Source organism: Aedes albopictus, chromosome 2, assembly GCF_035046485.1.
Source record: "Aedes albopictus strain Foshan chromosome 2, AalbF5, whole genome shotgun sequence".
NCBI lineage: Eukaryota > Metazoa > Arthropoda > Insecta > Diptera > Culicidae > Aedes > Aedes albopictus.
In genome coordinates this window covers 297,550,494-297,572,866 of record NC_085137.1, presented here as the reverse complement: position 1 = coordinate 297,572,866, position 22,373 = coordinate 297,550,494, and the positions used below count along the sequence as shown (strand labels likewise).

At 40.4% G+C, this 22,373-nt stretch overlaps 1 protein-coding gene across 1 annotated transcript; it reads left to right on the top strand.

The window, feature by feature from the left end:
* The first annotated feature begins 3,750 nt into the window (after nt 1–3,750).
* On the top strand, nt 3,751–20,590 carry LOC109423686 (uncharacterized). The gene is made up of 3 exons (XM_019698676.3): nt 3,751–3,942; nt 19,472–20,297; nt 20,366–20,590. The coding sequence occupies exons 1-3, from the start codon at nt 3,925–3,927 to the stop codon at nt 20,383–20,385; spliced, it is 864 nt and encodes a 287-aa protein (XP_019554221.2). The 5' UTR covers nt 3,751–3,924; the 3' UTR covers nt 20,386–20,590.
* The last annotated feature ends 1,783 nt before the right edge of the window (nt 20,591–22,373 follow it).

Here is a 22,373-nt window from a genome sequence, read left to right as displayed (position 1 = left end):
CAATCTTTAGTCCGGATCCTCCTATACCCTTAAAAGATCTATTACAATTATAAGGAAAAATATTCCCATGTTTCACTAAACCAAGGCGTATAAGACAAACTGGACTGCCTGTGTCGAAAAGTGCTTGCAAATCAATTTTTAAATCTGTTAATTGTATAGCTACTAGTCCGTCATGTTCTATGTCTATAGTCTTCTTTTCAAATTTTTGATTGGATTCGACCGTTGAAATTTTTGTCGGTTTCTCCTTGCCAGTTGTTTTCTTGTAATCAGGGATCCTTCCGAATGTTTCTCCTCTAAAGGCCTCTGAACGTTGATTTCTTGACTTCCGGCAGCTTCTTGCGATATGCCCAGGTAAATCACAGTTATAACAAACGGGAGTACGAACACGTCTTCGGCTTGGAAGATGAATTGCTTGAAAGGCTTTCAGTAGATTTGCAACTGTCGAAAATCCACTAATTTTGGCTTGATTTTTCAAACGTTGATCCGGAATCCCATCTATTACGTAGTCAATCAATTCAGTTTCGTGTAGCTTCAACGGCATGGCTAGATTTCTTTTTGACACAAAGTATTCCAAAAATGTTTCTCCAGGACTCCATCGACGAAATTCTAGTTGCTTTCTTGTTTCAAATAAGCTTGTATGAATCATGAACGTCATCTTGATTTGGTTGATAACTTCTAGGTAACTCATCTTGAACAACTCCGGTTTTGTTGATAGCCAAGTCTTCGCATTACATCGTAGGTGTTTGAAAATCAGCAATTTCATTATTTCTCCTTCAATATTGAATGTTCTTCGCGTTTGCTCCACAATGTTGGTAAAATATTGGACTTCATCATTTGGTGATCCCGAAAAAAATGGTAAAATGGCGGACAGTTCATCTAACTTGATCGATCGATTTATTTCTTCTTTCAGTTCTTCTACTCCATTACAGCATTGACTTTCTGCTCGAGAATTTCCTCGTCGACCGGTATTTCCATTCGCAGCTTCCGTTAATCCTGAGTTCAGCGTATCGGACTTGTTATTGACATCTTGAGAAGGAAGACCTCTTCCGATATTCTCCAGTGCTTCAACTTCCGACCGCGAGTGACTCCACAGGAACATGGTTGTATCCCACTTCTGATACTTTAGTAAAATACGTGTTATCTCTTTGATCGTTTATTAGGGAATGAACGGCTTAAGTCAACTGTCAAAGTCCTTCCTAAGTCATGGTCTACTTAAGATTGGGAGTAGCTTAGTAATTAATGTAGGTACTCAACATTGTACACTTCTTCATACTACAGCCACTGCGAACACAGATTCACCACAGGTGATAATTGTATAATCGTAGGAGATTTTTAAGCAAACACAGTAAAAGACATTAAATTAGGAAAACATTATTTTGCATATAAAAAAAACAATGGTCCATGCGAAATTTCCACAGGATCCAAAGACAAACTTTTAATATTCCATAGAACTAAACCAGAAATCCTTAACCTTCACATACCCGACCACTCATTTTAAAAATGCTGAAAATGAAAATTTTCATGCGATTTTTTTGAAGTCGCTCTTGATCGATCATAAATGGATTAAATGCTTTGGCTGTTTCCTACTCTCCGCATTGACCAATGTGGCGCTAGCTTCAATGCGCGAAAAATCGCTAAAAGTAAATCGCAAAAATATTGTATGGCGAATAGCATCTAAAGGCGTATTTCTCGAAGTGGAACACATTATTCGAAAAAATATTTGGTAGCGGTTGTGCACAATGATGACCGGTTTGGTGCCTACCAAATATTTTTTCGATAAAAGCTTGTCATTTCGAGAAATTCGAGTTTAGATGCTTTTCGCCATACAAAATAAAATGGATTTACTCCTGCTGATCAACTGTGGGCGCGCGCCAAGCTGGTAGTCCATTGGTGCAAGTTTATCACACTCAAGTGGTCATGTTATATCCCTAACCATTCCGGAGATATTCCGGATTGTACTGGGATGAAGGGGTGGGGGAGGGGTTCTGTTTCGCCAAATGGCTAAAAGTGATTATTTTGTGAACCTTATTTGAACGCTTTAAAAAACACCTTTTTAAATTTAAGAACGAGAGGTTAGATCACGTTTTTATTGATATTTTTATTTGCGACATTTCGGACTGCGAAAACTAGTGTCACTCCTCCCATATTTTCAGCTTTCTGATGGTGGGTTCAGATTTGAAACCGGTGATTGCGAACACAGCTAAAATCTATATTTATGATATATTTCAAAATTTCGGCGAAATCCAAGATGGCTGCTAAAAAAAATGTCAACTCTTCATCTCTTATAGAAATGTGAAGTTTTTTTTTACATTTTACAACATGAATTTTTGAATTCTAATGTTTCTAGTGCTTTTTATTCTAATGCTTTAACAAATCCAATTATGTTATTTTTTAATTTTTTCTGTGTATTTAAACTCCTGCTAATTCTTCACTTCCAATTATATTCAATTATATAAATAGTTATTGAATTTTCGATGACAAAATCGATTCTATTAATTACTTGAGTGGCCGGGGCCCGTGGCGTAGTGGCTACACGTTTGCTTCATATGCAGATGGTCATGGGTTCGATCCCAGCCCCGGAACTTTCGTCAATTGCTCTTTCCCCCCTGAGAGCAGCTGACACTGACCCTCTTCTGAGCCCATGGCTCAAATGGACCCAGATATTTGGACATCGGCGAACGGCAACTCATAATGGACCCCCAATCGGACTGGAAAAAAGGAACAACCAACAGCCAACACAGCAACATCCTCGAGCTCATCATTCTAATTCTACCACGATAGGGTAGAAAGTGAAAGCAGCGCAACGGCCACCAGTTCAATGTAGTACAATTAGAAATAGAATACAATAGAATACAAACACCATTCCATTTTTATTTATATAGATTTAAATAGATAGAAGATAAATTTTATTCTGAAAATCGAGTTCTTCTTGTGTCTATAACATCACAAGGACTAATTTGACAATTCAGTATTCAGATAATATTCTTCTAAAATGTTTATCGGTAGTACTACTGCAGCAAGATACATACTTTTATGAAATTAAAATCTATATTCCAAGTTTTTACAGTATTTTTTTCTCATTTTAAATTTCTTGGCAATGTTGTTTTCATGTACATGTTCAAGTGCATGTTTCCTAAAGTAACATTTTTCAAATTTTTAAGCACTATTAGAAGAATGTTAATGTGTGATTATATTTGTTTTGAGTATGAAGATTCAAAATCGACAATACGATAACGGGAATATCATTTAATGAAGATCTAAAACCTTAATGTATGAAGTGCATTGAATGTGTCACGATTGAAATTAAGTAAGAAATATCTTCGAGTTCGGTCAACATTTTGCCTACGGGCAAATTGAATTTCATTGTATCCCAGGGCTAATTATTAAAATGTAGCGTAGGACTTCATTATTCCCATTTATATTATAGCAAATTTAGCCAAAGGCTGACTAACTTTCGTTTTTCAAATGAAGCTCCATTCAATCAAGAAATGAATGAAACGACTCAATCTTCCCTAGAATACGATAAGAATTCGAACAAGCATCCAAAATAAGAATCTATATAACTAAAATCCGCCTTTATCAACAGCAGCGCATAAACGGGTTATTCGAATTCGCAACTATTTTCGCATAAATTTCTGGAAATCACACACCCGACCTATACGTTTCGGTACTAATCGATACGTCGAGTGTGAAAAAATCCGACTCGATTCCTTCCTTTGGGGATGTGCTTAAAATTTATCGCCAGTTCTTAGCCACTGGTCAGTCTGCTTTCAATCGTCGTACCGGCGTGATCTTTCCAAAATAACAAAAAAAAAGACGCGTGGATATAGGTGTTGTGGTGACAAATGTGCTAAAAAGATTCATTATTTGCACAAAGTGACTGTTGAACGAAGTTGTTACGGAGTGTGTCAAGTCGTCATCAGGATGGATTCGTGTGTGAAAGTTAGTAACGACATATCTCACGAAATATATGTGATTTGCGCAAATAATCGCTACTAGGTGTCAATCAATCTCTGACACAATTTAGTTGAAATGTCACTGAAAGCGAACTTCATTATGGCTGCACGTGAGAAAGGTCAATTATGTGGTGGAAAGAAACGCCTAACCAAAAAGAAAACTACGCGTATAAAGTAACAAGGAAAAGTGAAGTGCGATATATATCATTTGCCAATTATAATCATTTTACAACAAGCATTCTCTTAGTTTAATACATATGTTTAATATACGTATGTATTTCCCAAGAGTTTTCAAATTGGAATAAAAGGATAGAATATATATATTGAAAAAATACGGAGTGTGCGGTAGTTCTAGTTCGGCAGCAGCAAAGCATCGCGCGCTGGCTTTGCTAGATTTTTGCGATTTTTTCTCTTTTCTCTGCGGGCTCCGACGACGGGACGCCAAGCAGTCAGTAGTGTGCGGTAGTTCTAGTTCGGCAGCAGCAAAGCATCGCGCGCTGGCTTTGCTAGATTTTTGCGATTTTTTCTCTTTTCTCTGCGGGCTCCGACGACGGGACACCAAGCAGTCAGTAGTGTGCGGTAGTTCTAGTTCGGCAGCAGCAAAGCATCGCGCGCTGGCTTTGCTAGATTTTTGCGATTTTTTCTCTTTTCTCTGCGGGCTCCGACGACGGGACGCCAAGCAGTCAGTAGTGTGCGGTAGTTCTAGTTCGGCAGCAGCAAAGCATCGCGCGCTGGCTTTGCTAGATTTTTGCGTTTTTTTTCTCTTTTCTCTGTGAGCTCCGACGACGGGACACCAAGCAGTCAGTAGTGTGCGGTAGTTCGGCAGCAGCAAAGCATCGCGCGCTGGCTTTGCTAGATTTTTGCGATTTTTTCTCTTTTCTCTGCGGGCTCCGACGACGGGACGCCAAGCAGTCAGTAGTGTGCGGTAGTTCTAGTTCGGCAGCAGCAAAGCATCGCGCGCTGGCTTTGCTAGATTTTTGCGATTTTTTCTCTTTTCTCTGCGGGCTCCGACGACGGGACACCAAGCAGTCAGTAGTGTGCGGTAGTTCTAGTTCGGCAGCAGCAAAGCATCGCGCGCTGGCTTTGCTAGATTTTTGCGATTTTTTCTCTTTTCTCTGCGGGCTCCGACGACGGGACGCCAAGCAGTCAGTAGTGTGCGGTAGTTCGGCAGCAGCAAAGCATCGCGCGCTGGCTTTGCTAGATTTTTGCGATTTTTTCTCTTTTCTCTGCGGGCTCCGACGACGGGACGCCAAGTAGTCAGTAGTGTGCGGTAGTTCGGCAGCAGCAAAGCATCGCGCGCTGGCTTTGCTAGATTTTTGCGATTTTTTCTCTTTTCTCTGCGGGCTCCGACGACGGGACGCCAAGCAGTCAGTAGTGTGCGGTAGTTCTAGTTCGGCAGCAGCAAAGCATCGCGCGCTGGCTTTGCTAGATTTTTGCGATTTTTTCTCTTTTCTCTGCGGGCTCCGACGACGGGACACCAAGCAGTCAGTAGTGTGCGGTAGTTCTAGTTCGGCAGCAGCAAAGCATCGCGCGCTGGCTTTGCTAGATTTTTGCGATTTTTTCTCTTTTCTCTGCGGGCTCCGACGACGGGACGCCAAGCAGTCAGTAGTGTGCGGTAGTTCTAGTTCGGCAGCAGCAAAGCATCGCGCGCTGGCTTTGCTAGATTTTTGCGTTTTTTTTCTCTTTTCTCTGTGAGCTCCGACGACGGGACACCAAGCAGTCAGTAGTGTGCGGTAGTTCGGCAGCAGCAAAGCATCGCGCGCTGGCTTTGCTAGATTTTTGCGATTTTTTCTCTTTTCTCTGCGGGCTCCGACGACGGGACGCCAAGCAGTCAGTAGTGTGCGGTAGTTCTAGTTCGGCAGCAGCAAAGCATCGCGCGCTGGCTTTGCTAGATTTTTGCGATTTTTTCTCTTTTCTCTGCGGGCTCCGACGACGGGACACCAAGCAGTCAGTAGTGTGCGGTAGTTCTAGTTCGGCAGCAGCAAAGCATCGCGCGCTGGCTTTGCTAGATTTTTGCGATTTTTTCTCTTTTCTCTGCGGGCTCCGACGACGGGACGCCAAGCAGTCAGTAGTGTGCGGTAGTTCGGCAGCAGCAAAGCATCGCGCGCTGGCTTTGCTAGATTTTTGCGATTTTTTCTCTTTTCTCTGCGGGCTCCGACGACGGGACGCCAAGTAGTCAGTAGTGTGCGGTAGTTCGGCAGCAGCAAAGCATCGCGCGCTGGCTTTGCTAGATTTTTGCGATTTTTTCTCTTTTCTCTGCGGGCTCCGACGACGGGACGCCAAGCAGTCAGTAGTGTGCGGTAGTTCTAGTTCGGCAGCAGCAAAGCATCGCGCGCTGGCTTTGCTAGATTTTTGCGATTTTTTCTCTTTTCTCTGCGGGCTCCGACGACGGGACACCAAGCAGTCAGTAGTGTGCGGTAGTTCTAGTTCGGCAGCAGCAAAGCATCGCGCGCTGGCTTTGCTAGATTTTTGCGATTTTTTCTCTTTTCTCTGCGGGCTCCGACGACGGGACGCCAAGCAGTCAGTAGTGTGCGGTAGTTCGGCAGCAGCAAAGCATCGCGCGCTGGCTTTGCTAGATTTTTGCGATTTTTTCTCTTTTCTCTGCGGGCTCCGACGACGGGACGCCAAGTAGTCAGTAGTGTGCGGTAGTTCGGCAGCAGCAAAGCATCGCGCGCTGGCTTTGCTAGATTTTTGCGATTTTTTCTCTTTTCTCTGCGGGCTCCGACGACGGGACGCCAAGCAGTCAGTAGTGTGCGGTAGTTCTAGTTCGGCAGCAGCAAAGCATCGCGCGCTGGCTTTGCTAGATTTTTGCGATTTTTTCTCTTTTCTCTGCGGGCTCCGACGACGGGACACCAAGCAGTCAGTAGTGTGCGGTAGTTCTAGTTCGGCAGCAGCAAAGCATCGCGCGCTGGCTTTGCTAGATTTTTGCGATTTTTTCTCTTTTCTCTGCGGGCTCCGACGACGGGACGCCAAGCAGTCAGTAGTGTGCGGTAGTTCTAGTTCGGCAGCAGCAAAGCATCGCGCGCTGGCTTTGCTAGATTTTTGCGTTTTTTTTCTCTTTTCTCTGTGAGCTCCGACGACGGGACACCAAGCAGTCAGTAGTGTGCGGTAGTTCGGCAGCAGCAAAGCATCGCGCGCTGGCTTTGCTAGATTTTTGCGATTTTTTCTCTTTTCTCTGCGGGCTCCGACGACGGGACGCCAAGCAGTCAGTAGTGTGCGGTAGTTCTAGTTCGGCAGCAGCAAAGCATCGCGCGCTGGCTTTGCTAGATTTTTGCGATTTTTTCTCTTTTCTCTGCGGGCTCCGACGACGGGACACCAAGCAGTCAGTAGTGTGCGGTAGTTCTAGTTCGGCAGCAGCAAAGCATCGCGCGCTGGCTTTGCTAGATTTTTGCGATTTTTTCTCTTTTCTCTGCGGGCTCCGACGACGGGACGCCAAGCAGTCAGTAGTGTGCGGTAGTTCGGCAGCAGCAAAGCATCGCGCGCTGGCTTTGCTAGATTTTTGCGATTTTTTCTCTTTTCTCTGCGGGCTCCGACGACGGGACGCCAAGTAGTCAGTAGTGTGCGGTAGTTCGGCAGCAGCAAAGCATCGCGCGCTGGCTTTGCTAGATTTTTGCGATTTTTTCTCTTTTCTCTGCGGGCTCCGACGACGGGACGCCAAGCAGTCAGTAGTGTGCGGTAGTTCTAGTTCGGCAGCAGCAAAGCATCGCGCGCTGGCTTTGCTAGATTTTTGCGAGTTTTTCTCTTTTCTCTGTGAGCTCCGACGACGGGACGCCAAGTAGTCAGTAGTGTGCGGTAGTTCGGCAGCAGCAAAGCATCGCGCGCTGGCTTTGCTAGATTTTTGCGATTTTTTCTCTTTTCTCTGCGGGCTCCGACGACGGGACACCAAGCAGTCAGTAGTGTGCGGTAGTTCTAGTTCGGCAGCAGCAAAGCATCGCGCGCTGGCTTTGCTAGATTTTTGCGAGTTTTTCTCTTTTCTCTGTGAGCTCCGACGACGGGACGCCAAGTAGTCAGTAGTGTGCGGTAGTTCGGCAGCAGCAAAGCATCGCGCGCTGGCTTTGCTAGATTTTTGCAATTTTTTCTCTTTTCTCTGCGGGCTCCGACGACGGGACGCCAAGCAGTCAGTAGTGTGCGGTAGTTCGGCAGCAGCAAAGCATCGCGCGCTGGCTTTGAAAAGTGTACAGGCCGCGTTTTCATTCGGTCGTCGTCGTCGTCGTCGTCTATTCGACTGCTCATCTTCGTACGGGGTGATTTAGTGAGTTTTTGGTGGCAAAGTGTACAGGCCGCGTTTTCATTCGGATCGTCCGCGTGCACGTCGTCGTCGTCGTCGTCTATTTGACTGCTTATCTTCGTACGGGGCGATTTATGATACGATAAATGCAACAAACAACATTTTTTGCGATTTTAGTCAACAGACATTGAAATGTTCGTCACGTCAAGTGTCGGCCCAAGTTCCAAAGCCACGTTGGTTCAAATCACTTTATTTTCTCTTTCGTTAATTTTCGCACTTCAAAAACTATCTGAATGGTTCGTCATCTTCGATGTCGGCATGTGTTTTGTTTTAGTCCAAATGAAAATAAGTGGTTTGATATTAATAGGGTTGCATGAATCACTCCACTTACCAAAGTGAACTCATATCATGCGCCCTTTCCCCTCCCCACTAACAAAAAGTCCTCCCCATGACAGACGTGGAGACGCAGAGGTGATCTCGGTCTTTAGTAAGCAACGCACGTCATAATAACATTCCTTTCCTTCCTCGATGACCGTAAGGACGTGGCCGGCGCCGTTATTGACCTAATAAAGTTTGGAATTCTCGAAGATGCACATTGAGGACGGTAAGCTACTCCCAAGCTCCGTCTGTTGGTTCCTTGTGCAACTTCGACTGTTCTGGTCAATCACGGAGTAGCAACTACGAATAGTACGGTCATCTATGCTCATGCTCATGCTCATGCTCAGAATATATATATTGAAAAAATACGTTTCAAATTCTTGGAAAGTGAAACCAATGTTTCGATCATTACAGCGTACTGAGGGGTGGCCCAAACTCAAACTTTTGACACAAACAGCTGTTTTAGTGAACAACAGTATTTTTTTTACTAGTTTTGTAAAATCCAGTTAAAAGCTAACAGCCTAACTAAATTGTGACTAAGGTTGGGACGCCCTAATTAGTTAATATGTAGTGGTACTTGCATCATACACCACAGCCACCTGGGGAAAGAAAGGTTAGGATGTTAAAATTTCTACTATTGGAAACCGAGAATTGAATTTGAATTTTTAGAATCACCTCGGGAGGTGTGAGGTGTGAATGTTAGTGAAAAAGAGATTCACTGGAAGCCCCCTCTAGTCAGTCAGTGTGGCTATCCTTGGACTATTACGCTACATAGGGTTTTCGTCGCTCGAAAACTCCGAGTGCTGGCAGCTACTCCTCGAGCATAGTCCATGTCTCTTGTCCGTAGAGGACCACCGGTCTTATGAGCGTTGTGTACATGGTGCATTTGGAGCATGGGTGAATCATTTTAGACCGCAGCTTCTCCTGGAGCCCGTAGCAGGCCCGACGTCATGCACTTTGTTTTTGAGGCATTTACCACCAGTCTGACCTTTGCTGCTTCGCGTTGCAGGCGGGTGACAGCTCTGCTACCGTTCCATCCAATGTTCTGGCGATAATGTCCATGTCGTCCGCAAAGCACACTAATTGGCTTCTTAAACGGTGTTGAGATAATTGCATATTCTGAATCTGCATTCCAAACTGAGCCGAAATCCAAATTTTCATGATTTTCGGTGCCCGGCAACCTATTTAAAAATCAATTTGAAGTTTGTATGGGGGCGATTTGTCGAATCGCCCCTTGTCGCATTTTGTACTGGGCGCAGCTGTCAAGCAGTTGCCCAGCTGTCAAAAGGTGATTTCAAAAAATCTCTTTGAAATTGATTTTAGGTATCAAAACAAAGTTCTCAAAATCTGAAAAAAATCATAGTGGCTCAGAAAAAGATGCTCTTTCGTATGAAATCAAAAAAACAATACATTTTTTTAAATTTAAAAACCCAATTGAATGGATTTTGTGAAAATCGTTCTCCGGCTGTTGAGCCCAGCTCGTCGCATCACACCTTCCAGAGCGATGTTGAAGAGTAGACATGAGAGTCCGTCACCTTGTCGCAGTCCCCGGCGAGATTCAAATGATATCCAGTTCACCCGAAACCCTTACGCAATTTTGCACACTGTCCATCGTTGCTTTAATCAGTCTAGTCAGTTTCCCAGGAAAGCCGTTTTCGTCCAAGATTTTCCATAGCTCTTTGCGGTCGATACTGTCGTATGCCGCTTTGAAGTCGATGAACAGCAAGGCATTTCTGGAGGATTTGCCGTACGGTGAAGAACTTGTCCTTTGTCGATGATGCCGGCTTGATAACTTCTCACGTACTCATTCGTTTTAGGTGACAAACGACGGAAGATGATCTGGGATAGCACTTTGTAGGCAGCATTCAAAATAGTGATCGCTCTGAAGGTCTCACATTCCAAATGGTCGCCTTTCTTGTGAATGGGGCAAAATACCTCTTCCTTCCACTCCTCCGGTAGCTGTTCGGTTTCCCAGATCCTGACTATCAGCCGGTGCAGACAGGTGGCCAACTTTTCTTGGCCCATCTTGATGAGTTCAGCTGCGATACCATCCTTACCAGCTGCTTTGTTGGTTTTGAGCTGGTGAATGGCATCCTTAACTTCCCTCAGCGTGGGAGTTGGTTCATATCCGTCCTCCGCTGCACTGGCGTCGTCGCTTCTTCCGTTGCCGTGGGCTCCCGTGCCTACGCTCTACACACCATTTAGGAGCTGATCGAAGTGCTGCTTACACCTTTCGATCACCTCACGTCCCACAGTGATGCGAGGGCGGCGAAAAGTCAAAAAATTAACTTTCAGATATGGGTCCTGTATTATTTTTGTACTATTTCTATATATTTCGAGAGCTTATTACCAAAGTTTCAATAAGATTGGACCGAAATTGATTTTTTTACAACATTGCAAAGTATGTGTTGAAAACTGTTGCATTTTTAGTTTCTTTGTAAAATGTATGGGGAAACGAAAAAAAATTCAACTAAGTTTTTAAACATGAGGACGCAGTTGGACACATTTCACGCTATGCTTATTTTGAAGATTGTCATGTCGTCTTTCAGAAAATCAATGGGTCATCTTGCGCAAACTTGCGCAACATATGTTTTAAGTCTCTTGAACACAGATAATGATACAATATTTAGTGCAAAATATACCGTCCGTGCCTGGACTAGGTATGCATATCATTGTAGTCAGGGTAAAGGCATCTTTTAAAATGTGTTCTTTTTTTCATTTGTGGCTAAGATTGGCGATGCTAAAACGATTTCATTGCATTTTTGTGTTATTCACTTGAGCTGTCCAAGCTCACACGTCCTAGAGTTTAACGGAGCCGTACATGCAATTCGAATATAGGCAGCGTGCAGTTATTAACTAGATTAGTATACTAGGGTCAATATGACCCAAATTCGAATATAAAACTGGCAAATCTTAATTGTTTATGCACGGTGACTTATTATTCTGGGGAATCAACATTTTCGATAAAGTATAAACCGTACGAGCTGAACAAAAAACAAACAAAAAATAATACACTAGGGTCATACATAAACGCGGAAAATCAAACCCTTACAACCCAGTGACATTTTAACCAAACAACACCATTTCATATATCATTCGATTGAAAATTTTGTTAAGAACTCGATGTTGAAGTGAAAAATTTATTTGTGGTACAATGATCACCGAGAATCGACTACAAAGCATATCATGTTGACCATAACACTTTCCGCATCTTCAACCATTTAGGTTCTATAGGAAACCTGGTTTAAGTTAAGTTAAAAATATGTTTTGATCCCATAGTGTATTCTGCTGGCTGAAACTTGGACAGATTATCGATAGCGGAAGCTAAGCTATAAATTTTTCGAACGTTTCGTGATGCCCCGGGAAACTTGTAGCAAGAGACATGTATGTAGTAACGTCAAAACTTGGCGTGTAACAGCTCTTTCGTGTGATGTTTTATGAATGTTCTTCGGGTTGTGCCTGAACGGATGGGCTTTGGGAGGAAAGGTCGAAGTACAGAACGTCTAAAGAGAAAAGGTCGAAGGTCTATGGACAAAAGGTCGAATGGACAGAAGGTCGAATGAACAAAAGGTCGAATGGACAAATTGACAAATGGGCAAAAGGTCGAATGAATAAAAAAATAGTAAAATATGCTCTCAGGGGGTTGTATGACAAAAGGTCAAAGATCAAAATGTCGAAGGTCAAAAGGTCGAAAGGTCAAAATAAATGGAATAATTAGGACAAAAGGTCGAATGGATAAAAGGTCGAATGGACAAAAGGTCGAAACAAAATAAATAGTACAAAAGGTTGAAAGGACAGAAAGACGAATGTTGAATTGACAACATAAAGAAGAGAAATAATGCCGATGCAACCATCTTTTTTCCTACTTTATGTTCTCACTGCAACTTGACCTGCATCTCTTCAACTTAGAGTTTTCTTAGCACTTCCACAATTATTAAAAGCAGGGTTTCTTTTGCTTTCCATTGTATTGTATTTGTATACCGCATTTAGTTCACCACTGGACTGCGAACTGCGACTTCTATAGTGCGAAAACGTAAATAAAAGTGCGCGATTGCATCAAATCAGGTTGATGTCTTCGGCGCACTAATTCTTCAATCTATGGTGAACAAGTGCTCTGAAGACACCGAGTTGATTTGATGCAATCGCGCACTTTTATTAGCGTTTTCGCACTCGTGAAAACTAGTGCGATAGTCCAGTGGTGAACTAAATGCGCTATATATTGCATAATAAGCATAATACCACACTACATCCAGGAAGTCAACATTTTTTTCTGATCGGAATCGAACCTCTAATCTGGGCTTATTATGATAGTTGGTGTTTACCTGGTACAAGTGTTTTGAAGAACTTATACATCTTTTGAACGATGGCTATTCTCTCGAGTAACTTGTTTTACAGTTATTGGCGTGATTACTAATACTTAAAACTACTTAAAATAGTATTGTATATTCTTTTGAATAATATTCTTTCTTGTAATGCTAGAAAATAATTAGCGTACTTACGAATAATAAATTTGTTTCTTATATTATTAATGTTGAAAAATTCGTCATTCTGTCAAACTATATTGTCCCAGAGATTATTTTAATTGGTCTGTCATTATTTCCAAAGAAATCTCTTTGAAAGATCTTCTTAACCCTTCAGAACGCGCTCATGTGTGTTTCTTAAACTGCACCGCGCTCACGCTATATACGATGGGCGGGGTTTTTCGGTAGTGCTGTCCTCAAGGGTTGGATAGATGAGCAGTTCCTTCACATTATACTTTATTACTTTATCTGATTTCGTTTTGTTTATTGTTATATCAGCCAGAGATATATCCTTCTTTAATTCATAGCCTGTTCTACGACATTCTTTGTCATAGTAATGGTTGCAATTTAAAATGGCAATATTTCAATCAAATCTTCTTTCTTCAATCCATAGATCTTTCAAGTAATATGGTTGCTGTTTCGAATTGCAATGTAGTACCTTTAGCCTTTTCTACCCTTTGTCCATTTAACCTTTTATCCATTCGACCTTTTGTCCTTCAACCTTTTGTCATCAAAATTTTTGTCAGATATTCAACAAGCTTCTTCATAATTATCATCGTCGTTACCAATCAGTTCACCCATGAATATCAAATGAATGTTATTCTTATTTTTTTCTGGTTTTTTTATCAGGATAAGTCAAAAAGAATAATTAAAAGTTTGAAAATAATTACTGATCAAATGAAATGTATAACTAATCTAAATGTTATTGTTATAATGACATATTGAGCAATTTGAGGAACTAATTTATAGCACATCAACTTATTATTTCAATAATTTTTAATAATCAAGCTTAGTTTTTGCTCAATATAACACAAATATTAACAATTGTTTTATAAAGCCGCGATTTAAAATAATCTTAGACGGTTCCTTATACTTGCACATGTTCATTCGTTTGACTTTTGAGTAGAGTCTTGTTTTCTAGATGGCCATCTAGAAAAGGTGCTGAAATGACTACATATTTTTAAAATTCATGAAGAATGGTGTGTCGCAAGATGGGGTTTGAAAACATCCAAAAAATGTCCTCTTCCCCGAGGGAACCAGGGTTCCGCAATGGTCCTGATTGTGGCCAATCTGGCCCAAAAGTCCGGAAATGACTTCTACTGGACCTACTTTTCAAAATCATGAAAATAATGTGTCGCAAGATGGGTTTCAAAAATATCCGAAAATTATCCTCTTCCCCGAGGGAACCAGGATTCCGGAATGGTCTTGAAAGTGGCCAATCTAACCCAAAATTCCGGAAATGACTTCTAATGGAACGTGTTTGCAAAATCATGAAAATTGGTGTGTCGCAAGATGTGTTATAAATACATCAAAATATTGTCCTCTTCCCCAAGGCAACCAGGATTGCGGAACGGTCCTGAAAGTGGCCAATGTGACTCATGGGATGTCAAAATGTCTTCTTGGTAACTAATTCTAATAAATAACAAAGTTTGATTAATTGTGAAGGTATATAATTCATGTTAAGACTTTTCGCCACCTTTTGTATGGAGCCGCATCACTGTGCGTCCGTTCGTCAAGAGGCCCTAATCCTTGTCCCTGCATATTTCGGCTCGCGGCATGAAGCCTTTGCAGGATGCGTTGAGCTTCTGGTAGAACTATCGTGTTTCTTGGGAACGGCACAGCAGTTCCATTCCTCCGCACTCCGCTTCTTCCAGGCGGATTTTTACATATTTCGATAACTGATTTGTTTTGAAGTAAATCAAATGCGACTATAGACCAAATTTATTTTGAAACTTCAAATGTATTTTTCTCGTGTTTTTCTATTGCAACATGTGACATTTATGCGTTCGAGGGCAGTTAACACAGAGACGAAAATCAGAACAAATCCCGAGCAGAGGAGAATAGCAAATTAATAACTACGAAATCACATAACCTGTTTTTTATATCTTGTTTTGTTATTATTAAATTATCAAGGCATAACTTTTCCATAACAAATTTTGCTACACACTCTCATTTAGTTATAATCAAGATATTGATATACATTCATTCAATTACAATTCAATAACACGTTTTGTTGAAGCACATGTTTTTTTATTGTTGTATTATTGTTCAACTCATCAACAATAGCATAACAGTAACAAGTTTTGAAATCAAAACAACAATTCGACAATTATGACATGTCCCTCTGTTCTATTCCATTTTTGTATTCAGTTAAGTAGATTTATGAACGAATCCTCTGAAGAATTCCTTAAATAATATTCGGTAAAACACTAGAAAGTTCTGGAGTAACCCGATGAATCCAGAGAAGTCGTAAAAGAACTCTTAGCGAAATTTTCTTGGAAATTCCAAAAGTATGTAATTCTTCTTAAATTTTTTTTGAAATTTTTGGAAGAATCTTTTTAAAAATTCTTGGAGAATCCTTCGAAAAACTCCTGGTGAAATCCTCAAAGATATTTTCAGAGATATCTTAAGATGAACTTCGGGACAAATGATTTCAAGAAATTCTAAAGAAATGGTGGAAGAAATTCTAAAGATGGTGGAAGTCCTGAAAATCATCAGAGGAAGTTCAGGAGAAATTTTAGCAATTTTTTTGGAGGAATCTTTGTAAAATCCAGAAGGAACGAACGAAATTCATAAATTGCTATCGACAACTAAACTTTTTCAAGCATAATCACGTGTTGATTTCACACCCGTGCTCCGAAAACAATTAAAGTAGAACGGCTTATAAATTACAGCTGGAAGGCGAAGCTCGTATTATTTGAACATATAGAAAATACTAAAGTTCAATTATCTTGCGTTGTAGTGAACCAACTTCAAATCTCTTAGAATGAATTAAAAACTGAATGTGATATCAAATAACCAATTTTGCTCTAGAAATTTTTATCAATAACATATGTATTTATATCAATTTTTTATTAAATTATTTCCGAATTAACTGTTATTAAGTTGTTATTGAATCTAACAAAACAAGTTATTAAAATGGTTTTCCAGGAACATTTTTTGTTATGATATTTGTTATTTTGCCGCTTATGACAGACAAGTTTATAATATAATATGTTATGTTAATAACTTAAAAATAATCGATTCTATCATTCAGTTATGTTGCCCAAATAACACAGCTTCTTATGCTGTTGTTATTCCCTTCTGCTCGGGTTCACATGTGCATTAATTGCGTTATTAGCTGCCGCACTTACGTCGAGTAAACGCCGTTATGCATGCAACAGTGTAACACCCAAATCACGTTATTTCTTAGCGTGTTACATTTAGCAGCGCATTTTTCCCGTACGAGCGACGCCCTAAAAATAGAAAACACATGTTTGACCAACAATTAAAAAAAAAAAATCATAGTTTAGCTTCTACATTCGGGGATGGCTTTCCACACTGAAAATATGCACAGTGCAGCTCATTTTCATATTAAAACCACGCACACTTGCCCATACACTGAGGAGCATGGCATGCCTGTGAGGACGTTATTCGATTGAACGTTTTTAATAATTGGGAGAAAACATAATGAACTTTAGGGTGCCAGCAACTAGAATGAACATTAGGGGCCGTCCATTAAGTACGAGACGGTCCTAGGGGGGATGGGAGGTTTGTGCATGTGTGACAAGCAATGTATCAAGTATAGGAAAAACCCGTACGAAGGGGGGAGGTCGAAAATTCCCAATTTTGGCGAGACGTACTTAATGGATGCTCCCTTATTGTGTCTCATGGCAAAAATCGAGTCAATCCTTCGGGGGCGCGTAATACCCCGAACTCCCCTACCGCGAATTTGTGTTTTTTTTCGTCGCGTCTCGATTTTATAGCCGCTACTAGAGTATCCGGCGGTGAAACAGCATTTTCTCTTAGGTACGACAAGTAACCGTGCGTCTCCATTGGTTTTATTAAAATCAACTCGAAGTAGTGCTTGACCGTGCGTCTCCACAACCATAGAACTGGCAGGCCGTCAAGAGACCACAACGTAAAAGTGACGAACCCGTTAGTGAAAATCTGTGAAAGTTTTCGAGATAAAGTGACTAGGGTATGTGTGCCATCAGTAATCTCACGCTCCCATATTCATCCTATTCTAAAACAAGCGATTACGGCACCGATTGATTGCGTTCTTTTTGTTTTCATGCGTGCTCACTTCTAACAAAAAAATACTAAAATATCATACAAAACAAACAACGCTTCAATCCTTTGTTTTTCGTAGGATGAAAAAGGGAGCCACATGCTTAATAAGGGATCCAATACCCTAAATAGAGCAAGTATCCTTATCTATTTGTCCCTCCCTCTGCACTTGGGATAGGCAACAGGTGACTGTTGCCACTACAAGCGGCATTCAGAAGTGTGTATAGAGTTGATCTGATCTGGATTTGTTCTGATGCCCCATGACCTCCTTCAGTGGAGGTGACCTGGGCGGGTCAAATGGCAGGAGCTTTCCATTGATCCTGGGAATGAGTTCGGAGCTGTCAGCACCTTACTACTAACAGAAAAGGATGGAAGCAGCCTCGTCGAACTGCTTCGAGCCGTTTATGTTCGGAAACAGCATCGAAGATCTTGATAATAACTTCTGATAAGTCTGATCAAAAACTAGTCCTTTTTCAATGGTGAAAATTCCATCGATTTTCTTGCAACGTGTAAAAAGTTTTTTTTTTTAGATTGAAAATAAGAGAAGGAAAAAAATCTTGGAAAAATACGTTGAAAATTTAGCGTGGTCAGGTGCGAAAAATGTAAATATCTCCAAAACCAGAACACAGATAACAGGCATAAGGAAGTGTCCCCAGAAGATTAAAGTTTGGGTTCATTGATTAATCTGCTTGGAATTCGAAGTCTAGTCATAGTTTTTTTTTTTTTTTTTTTTACAACAAGATGATAAGAACAAATTTATACAAGGACAACAGCCCCAAAAATCGCGTGCTGCTATTTAAAAACGCAAACAAGGGGTCTGTAGAGGTATTACCTATTTTGTTGAGCTGTTGTGTTGAGCAATAAGAAAAATGTTCGGCATTTTTTTCGGAATCCTAATCAGACTGGTCAAGGCACTCAGGACATTACATAGATGACCTGGTTGTTGGACTAACATGCCGAAGGGGTTGATGCTAGTTTACCACCGTTGTGCAGATCTTTAAGGGGGAAAAGTGAGCAAATGTATGAAAAATAAAAATTAATAACTTTAATGATATTTTTCCACGAAAGTACAATAAATAGACTTTAGTTTAGACGGCTATCCCATTCTGTATCCGAAATACAGTGAATACACTTTCACTGCAAAATTTTCAGCTTTGAACAAGAAAACTGCTTTTGAATTTGTTGCTACGTGTATTGTTTCGCAAGCCATAAGAAAATTGCATCGTAATGGCAAAAGTGGATGTTGGAGTGGATGATTATTGAAGAACAGCCTTAAATATTGTAAAATTAAAGCATGCACTAAAATCACTCTAACTTGGTTTCCCGTAAATTCCCGCAAAAAAAGTTCGGTAGCATTCGAAAAACAAGAGTCTAAACTAGCTTCCTGGACCGGTTGTAAATTAACCGTAAAATTTGAGTAAATATTGCAAAAAATATAAACTTAGCATTGCATTTATGCATTAAATATGTAAGATGTACTAAATTTACTGTTGGGAATTGTATGTGTTATACTTGTTTGGTACATTTATTACCACTAATCTCATTTTTCTTAATTTTGGTCAAATTCGGAAATTTTCACTTACATATAAGAAGTTTTTCCATACAAAAAACGATACAATTTTGTTACAAATCCAAACATTCCGTCGGTATGTAATCAAACATAGGCCAAAAAATCATTCATATATGAAAATTGATTAATCTTAAAAAAAAATTGACTTTTGTCGCGAAATTTTGATTTCTGGCCCATAGTGCTGAGATATACGTGATTTTGTCTGTCTTGATGCTAAGTGGACAATGTCTTATCTAAAAATGTATAATACTTTCAAAAACGAGGGCAACATAATTGAAAATAGGGGCCCAAAAATTAGTAAGTAAAGGTTTTTTTGATACAAACGAACATTGTTCAGAGGATCAATATTACGTTACGTCAAACCAACAAAATCAAAAATTAAAATGAAAAGTCTATTTAAACATGCTTAGCAGTTTTAAAATACTTTGCAAGGTAGCAATTTAACGCATGCTAAGAGTGCCAGTACATGTTTTAAAAATATAAATTATCAAACGTTTGCTTATACAAGGGAACTACCAAAGAAAACATTTTGACTGTATAAGCGTTGAACAAACTGCTCTTTAGCAAACATCAGCTGAAGGAACTGTTGTTCAGCTCTGTTCCTTGGGTAATCATTAAAAATCGAAATATTTGCTCAATGTTACCCCGGATTACAGTGCGTACATTTGTTGGTCGATGGTAGAAGTTCACAGTTTTCGATTCATTTTGTATACTAGTTTTATCGACAAAATTAAACGTACCTACCTATTTTTTTTTCTAATTCCTACAGGTATTCCTTGCTGTTGCTCTAGTGACCCACCCACTGTTTGCGATTGGCCAAGAAAATGGAATCAACTTTGCATTTCAAAAACCACTACCAGACGGTATATTCAGCGATCCTAATCCGGGAACCGATCCCAAAACAAACCAACAATATGGCGAATATGTGAAACAATTGACAAGATTTGATGATTGGGTTACGGGGCAAAGGCATGTTCGCGACCCCCAGGAAATCCTTCCGGACGACGAGTTTAATGATCCCAATCCACATACCGATCCAAACAACCCGGCATTCAAAGATTACGTCAAGGTACTGACTAGATTCGACTCATGGGTGACCGGACAAGTTGTGCCTATTCCAGCGGACCCAACAACGGATGCTTTACACCAGGATGTGGGCCCGGATGGCGACGAAGCGCTACAAAGATCGAACATATCGCCAGACCAGGATACAACAGAAAATCAGCAGTCGGGACAAGTTGGATTCCCCGATTACGCTCCACCCGGTCCGGTTAGTCAAGCATTCAAGGACTACGCCAAGGTGCTGACGCGTTTCGATCCATGGGTCACCGGTCAGACAGTTCCAATTCCGGCGGATCCTGCTACTGACGCACTTCATCAGAAGTTCCGTCGTTCGGTAATAAGTCGCGAACAGTACTTTGCCGATAAATTCGAGGATCGTACCCCCATAAACCCTGCCGCAAGTTCCTCATACAATGATTTTGTAAAAAAGCTGAAGCGTTTCGACCCGTCGATTACTGGCCATAGGGTGCCCATTCCTAGAGATCCGCTCACTGATCGTCTACATCAAATCAGAAAACGTTCAACGCTAATCGGTACGTGAATTCAAACAAAATAAAATAATTCAATATCCCCCTAATATTTGGCGCATTCATATTCACAGGCTACCGGAATCAAGCATGAATAACCCAATCGTTCCAGAAGTGATAATCGATGTGGCATTGAAAACTGGATAGTGAAGCAATATGATGGCCAGCTGAGTGATGACTAGTCTCGCGTGTTTAGTGTTAGCAAATGTTTGCTGTTGCTGAGGTGTGAATAAATGTTTCGAAAAGTGTAATATGTTGCGCTTTCATAATAACGACAATAAATGCTAATTCGCGTTTCATGTGGCACGATTCAGATTCATTGAGAGATGCAATTGGTTATTTTTATTACTTGTAACAGGAGATCATGAGATGTTTGTCCAGTTAAAAAGAAAATAGAATTCAAGAAACCACGCTGTTGAACTGTACGTATTACATATATAACGCACATATATTTACATGCATTACTCTATATAAACCACCAGGGTGCGTTGACGTCACGTTTTCGATTCCCTCATCTTGTACCAATGTTTAGGGAACTCAAATGCATTGTCAATGGGGGAACCTAATTGATGTTGGCTGCAAACAATCCTATTGGGTGGGAATAGGGATGTCATATACGTGATATAAACCATTAAAGTTGAATTAAAGTGGGAAGTGACGCCACTGTTGTTAACTACGATTATACCAGCATTAAGTCAGCAATGGTTTAAGAATATTTTAAGCATTTAATCTTAAGTGAATTTTAATCTTCGATCGGGTCATCTAAGGAAGGATCACCATAACTTTGTAAATGCTAATCGAACTGATTTATTATCGCCCTTTACTCTTCAATATATTACTAGACTATGTTAAAAGTCGATAAAAAGTTCATAAAATACAAAACATTTAGTTTTTAAACGTGATCAATTTCGTTTCGAAAAAAAAGTGCGGAACAAGATGGAACACCTTTCAAGAAATGCATATTTCCTGAACAAAAATCGGTATTTTGTACGATTTTTTTTTTCTCTAGGGTAGCCAGCCACTTGGGCAGTGGCCGGTATTTTGGGCACTCTTCGCTATAACTCAGTTAATTCCAAACCAATTGACTTGAAATTTTGTACACGGTTAGATACTATACGTATCTCATCGCGTTCCAAAATCCAAATAGGGTCCTAAAATTAAAGACGAAATCTCGCTTATATTGAATAATACGATCAAGCATGGTATTCTAATCGGAATTGTACTTTACTCGAACTTGAAAAACAAAGGAATAATGAGAAAATTCGAAATAAGTAAAAGTAAAAATAGTTCTACTTTGACATTTGAGGTCAACCTTGTGTGACTGAGCTCGACATTTTTCGCACTGGGATTTCAAAAATGTTCCTATCTGACATACACGGTGAACAAAAATCACTCAAAGTATGTGTTATAAGCTAGGGACGAGACAAAAGGCTAAAAAAATAAAAATTATATATTTTCAACAACGGTTAATAAAAACGTCAAAAATTGAGTAAATATGTACTCTTGAACCATATATTGTGGTTTAAAACAAGAATCCCGATAGGACTTTAGGAGCCTATTGTGTCAATTAATTACCTGCATCGGCTGTTTTCCTACTCTCCGCATCGACCAATGTGGCGCTAGCTTCTATGCGCGAAAAATCGCTAAAAGTTAATCGCAAAAATATTGTATGGCGAATAGCATCTAAAGGCAAATTTATCGAAGTGGAATACATTATTCGAAAAAATATTTGGTAGTGATTGTGCACAATGGTGACTACTATTAAGCCTACCAAATATTTTTTCAGTAAAAGCTTTCTATTTCAAGTAATTCAAGTTTAGATGCTTTTTACTATACAAAATAAAATGGATTTACTCCTGCTGATCAACTGTGGGTATGCGCCAAGCGGGTAGTCCATTGGTTCAAAATTGGCTGAATTTTAGCGGAAAAGTGCCCAAAATAGGATCCCTGCCGAGATGGCTCCACTTCCCTATTTATGTATATTTTCAAATCAAAAGCTATCAGTAAGCATTTAAATAATTTATTTTGAAAACAAAAAAAGTTTACGTTCTGGGTAAGACGACTTGAAAACCTACACGCGAA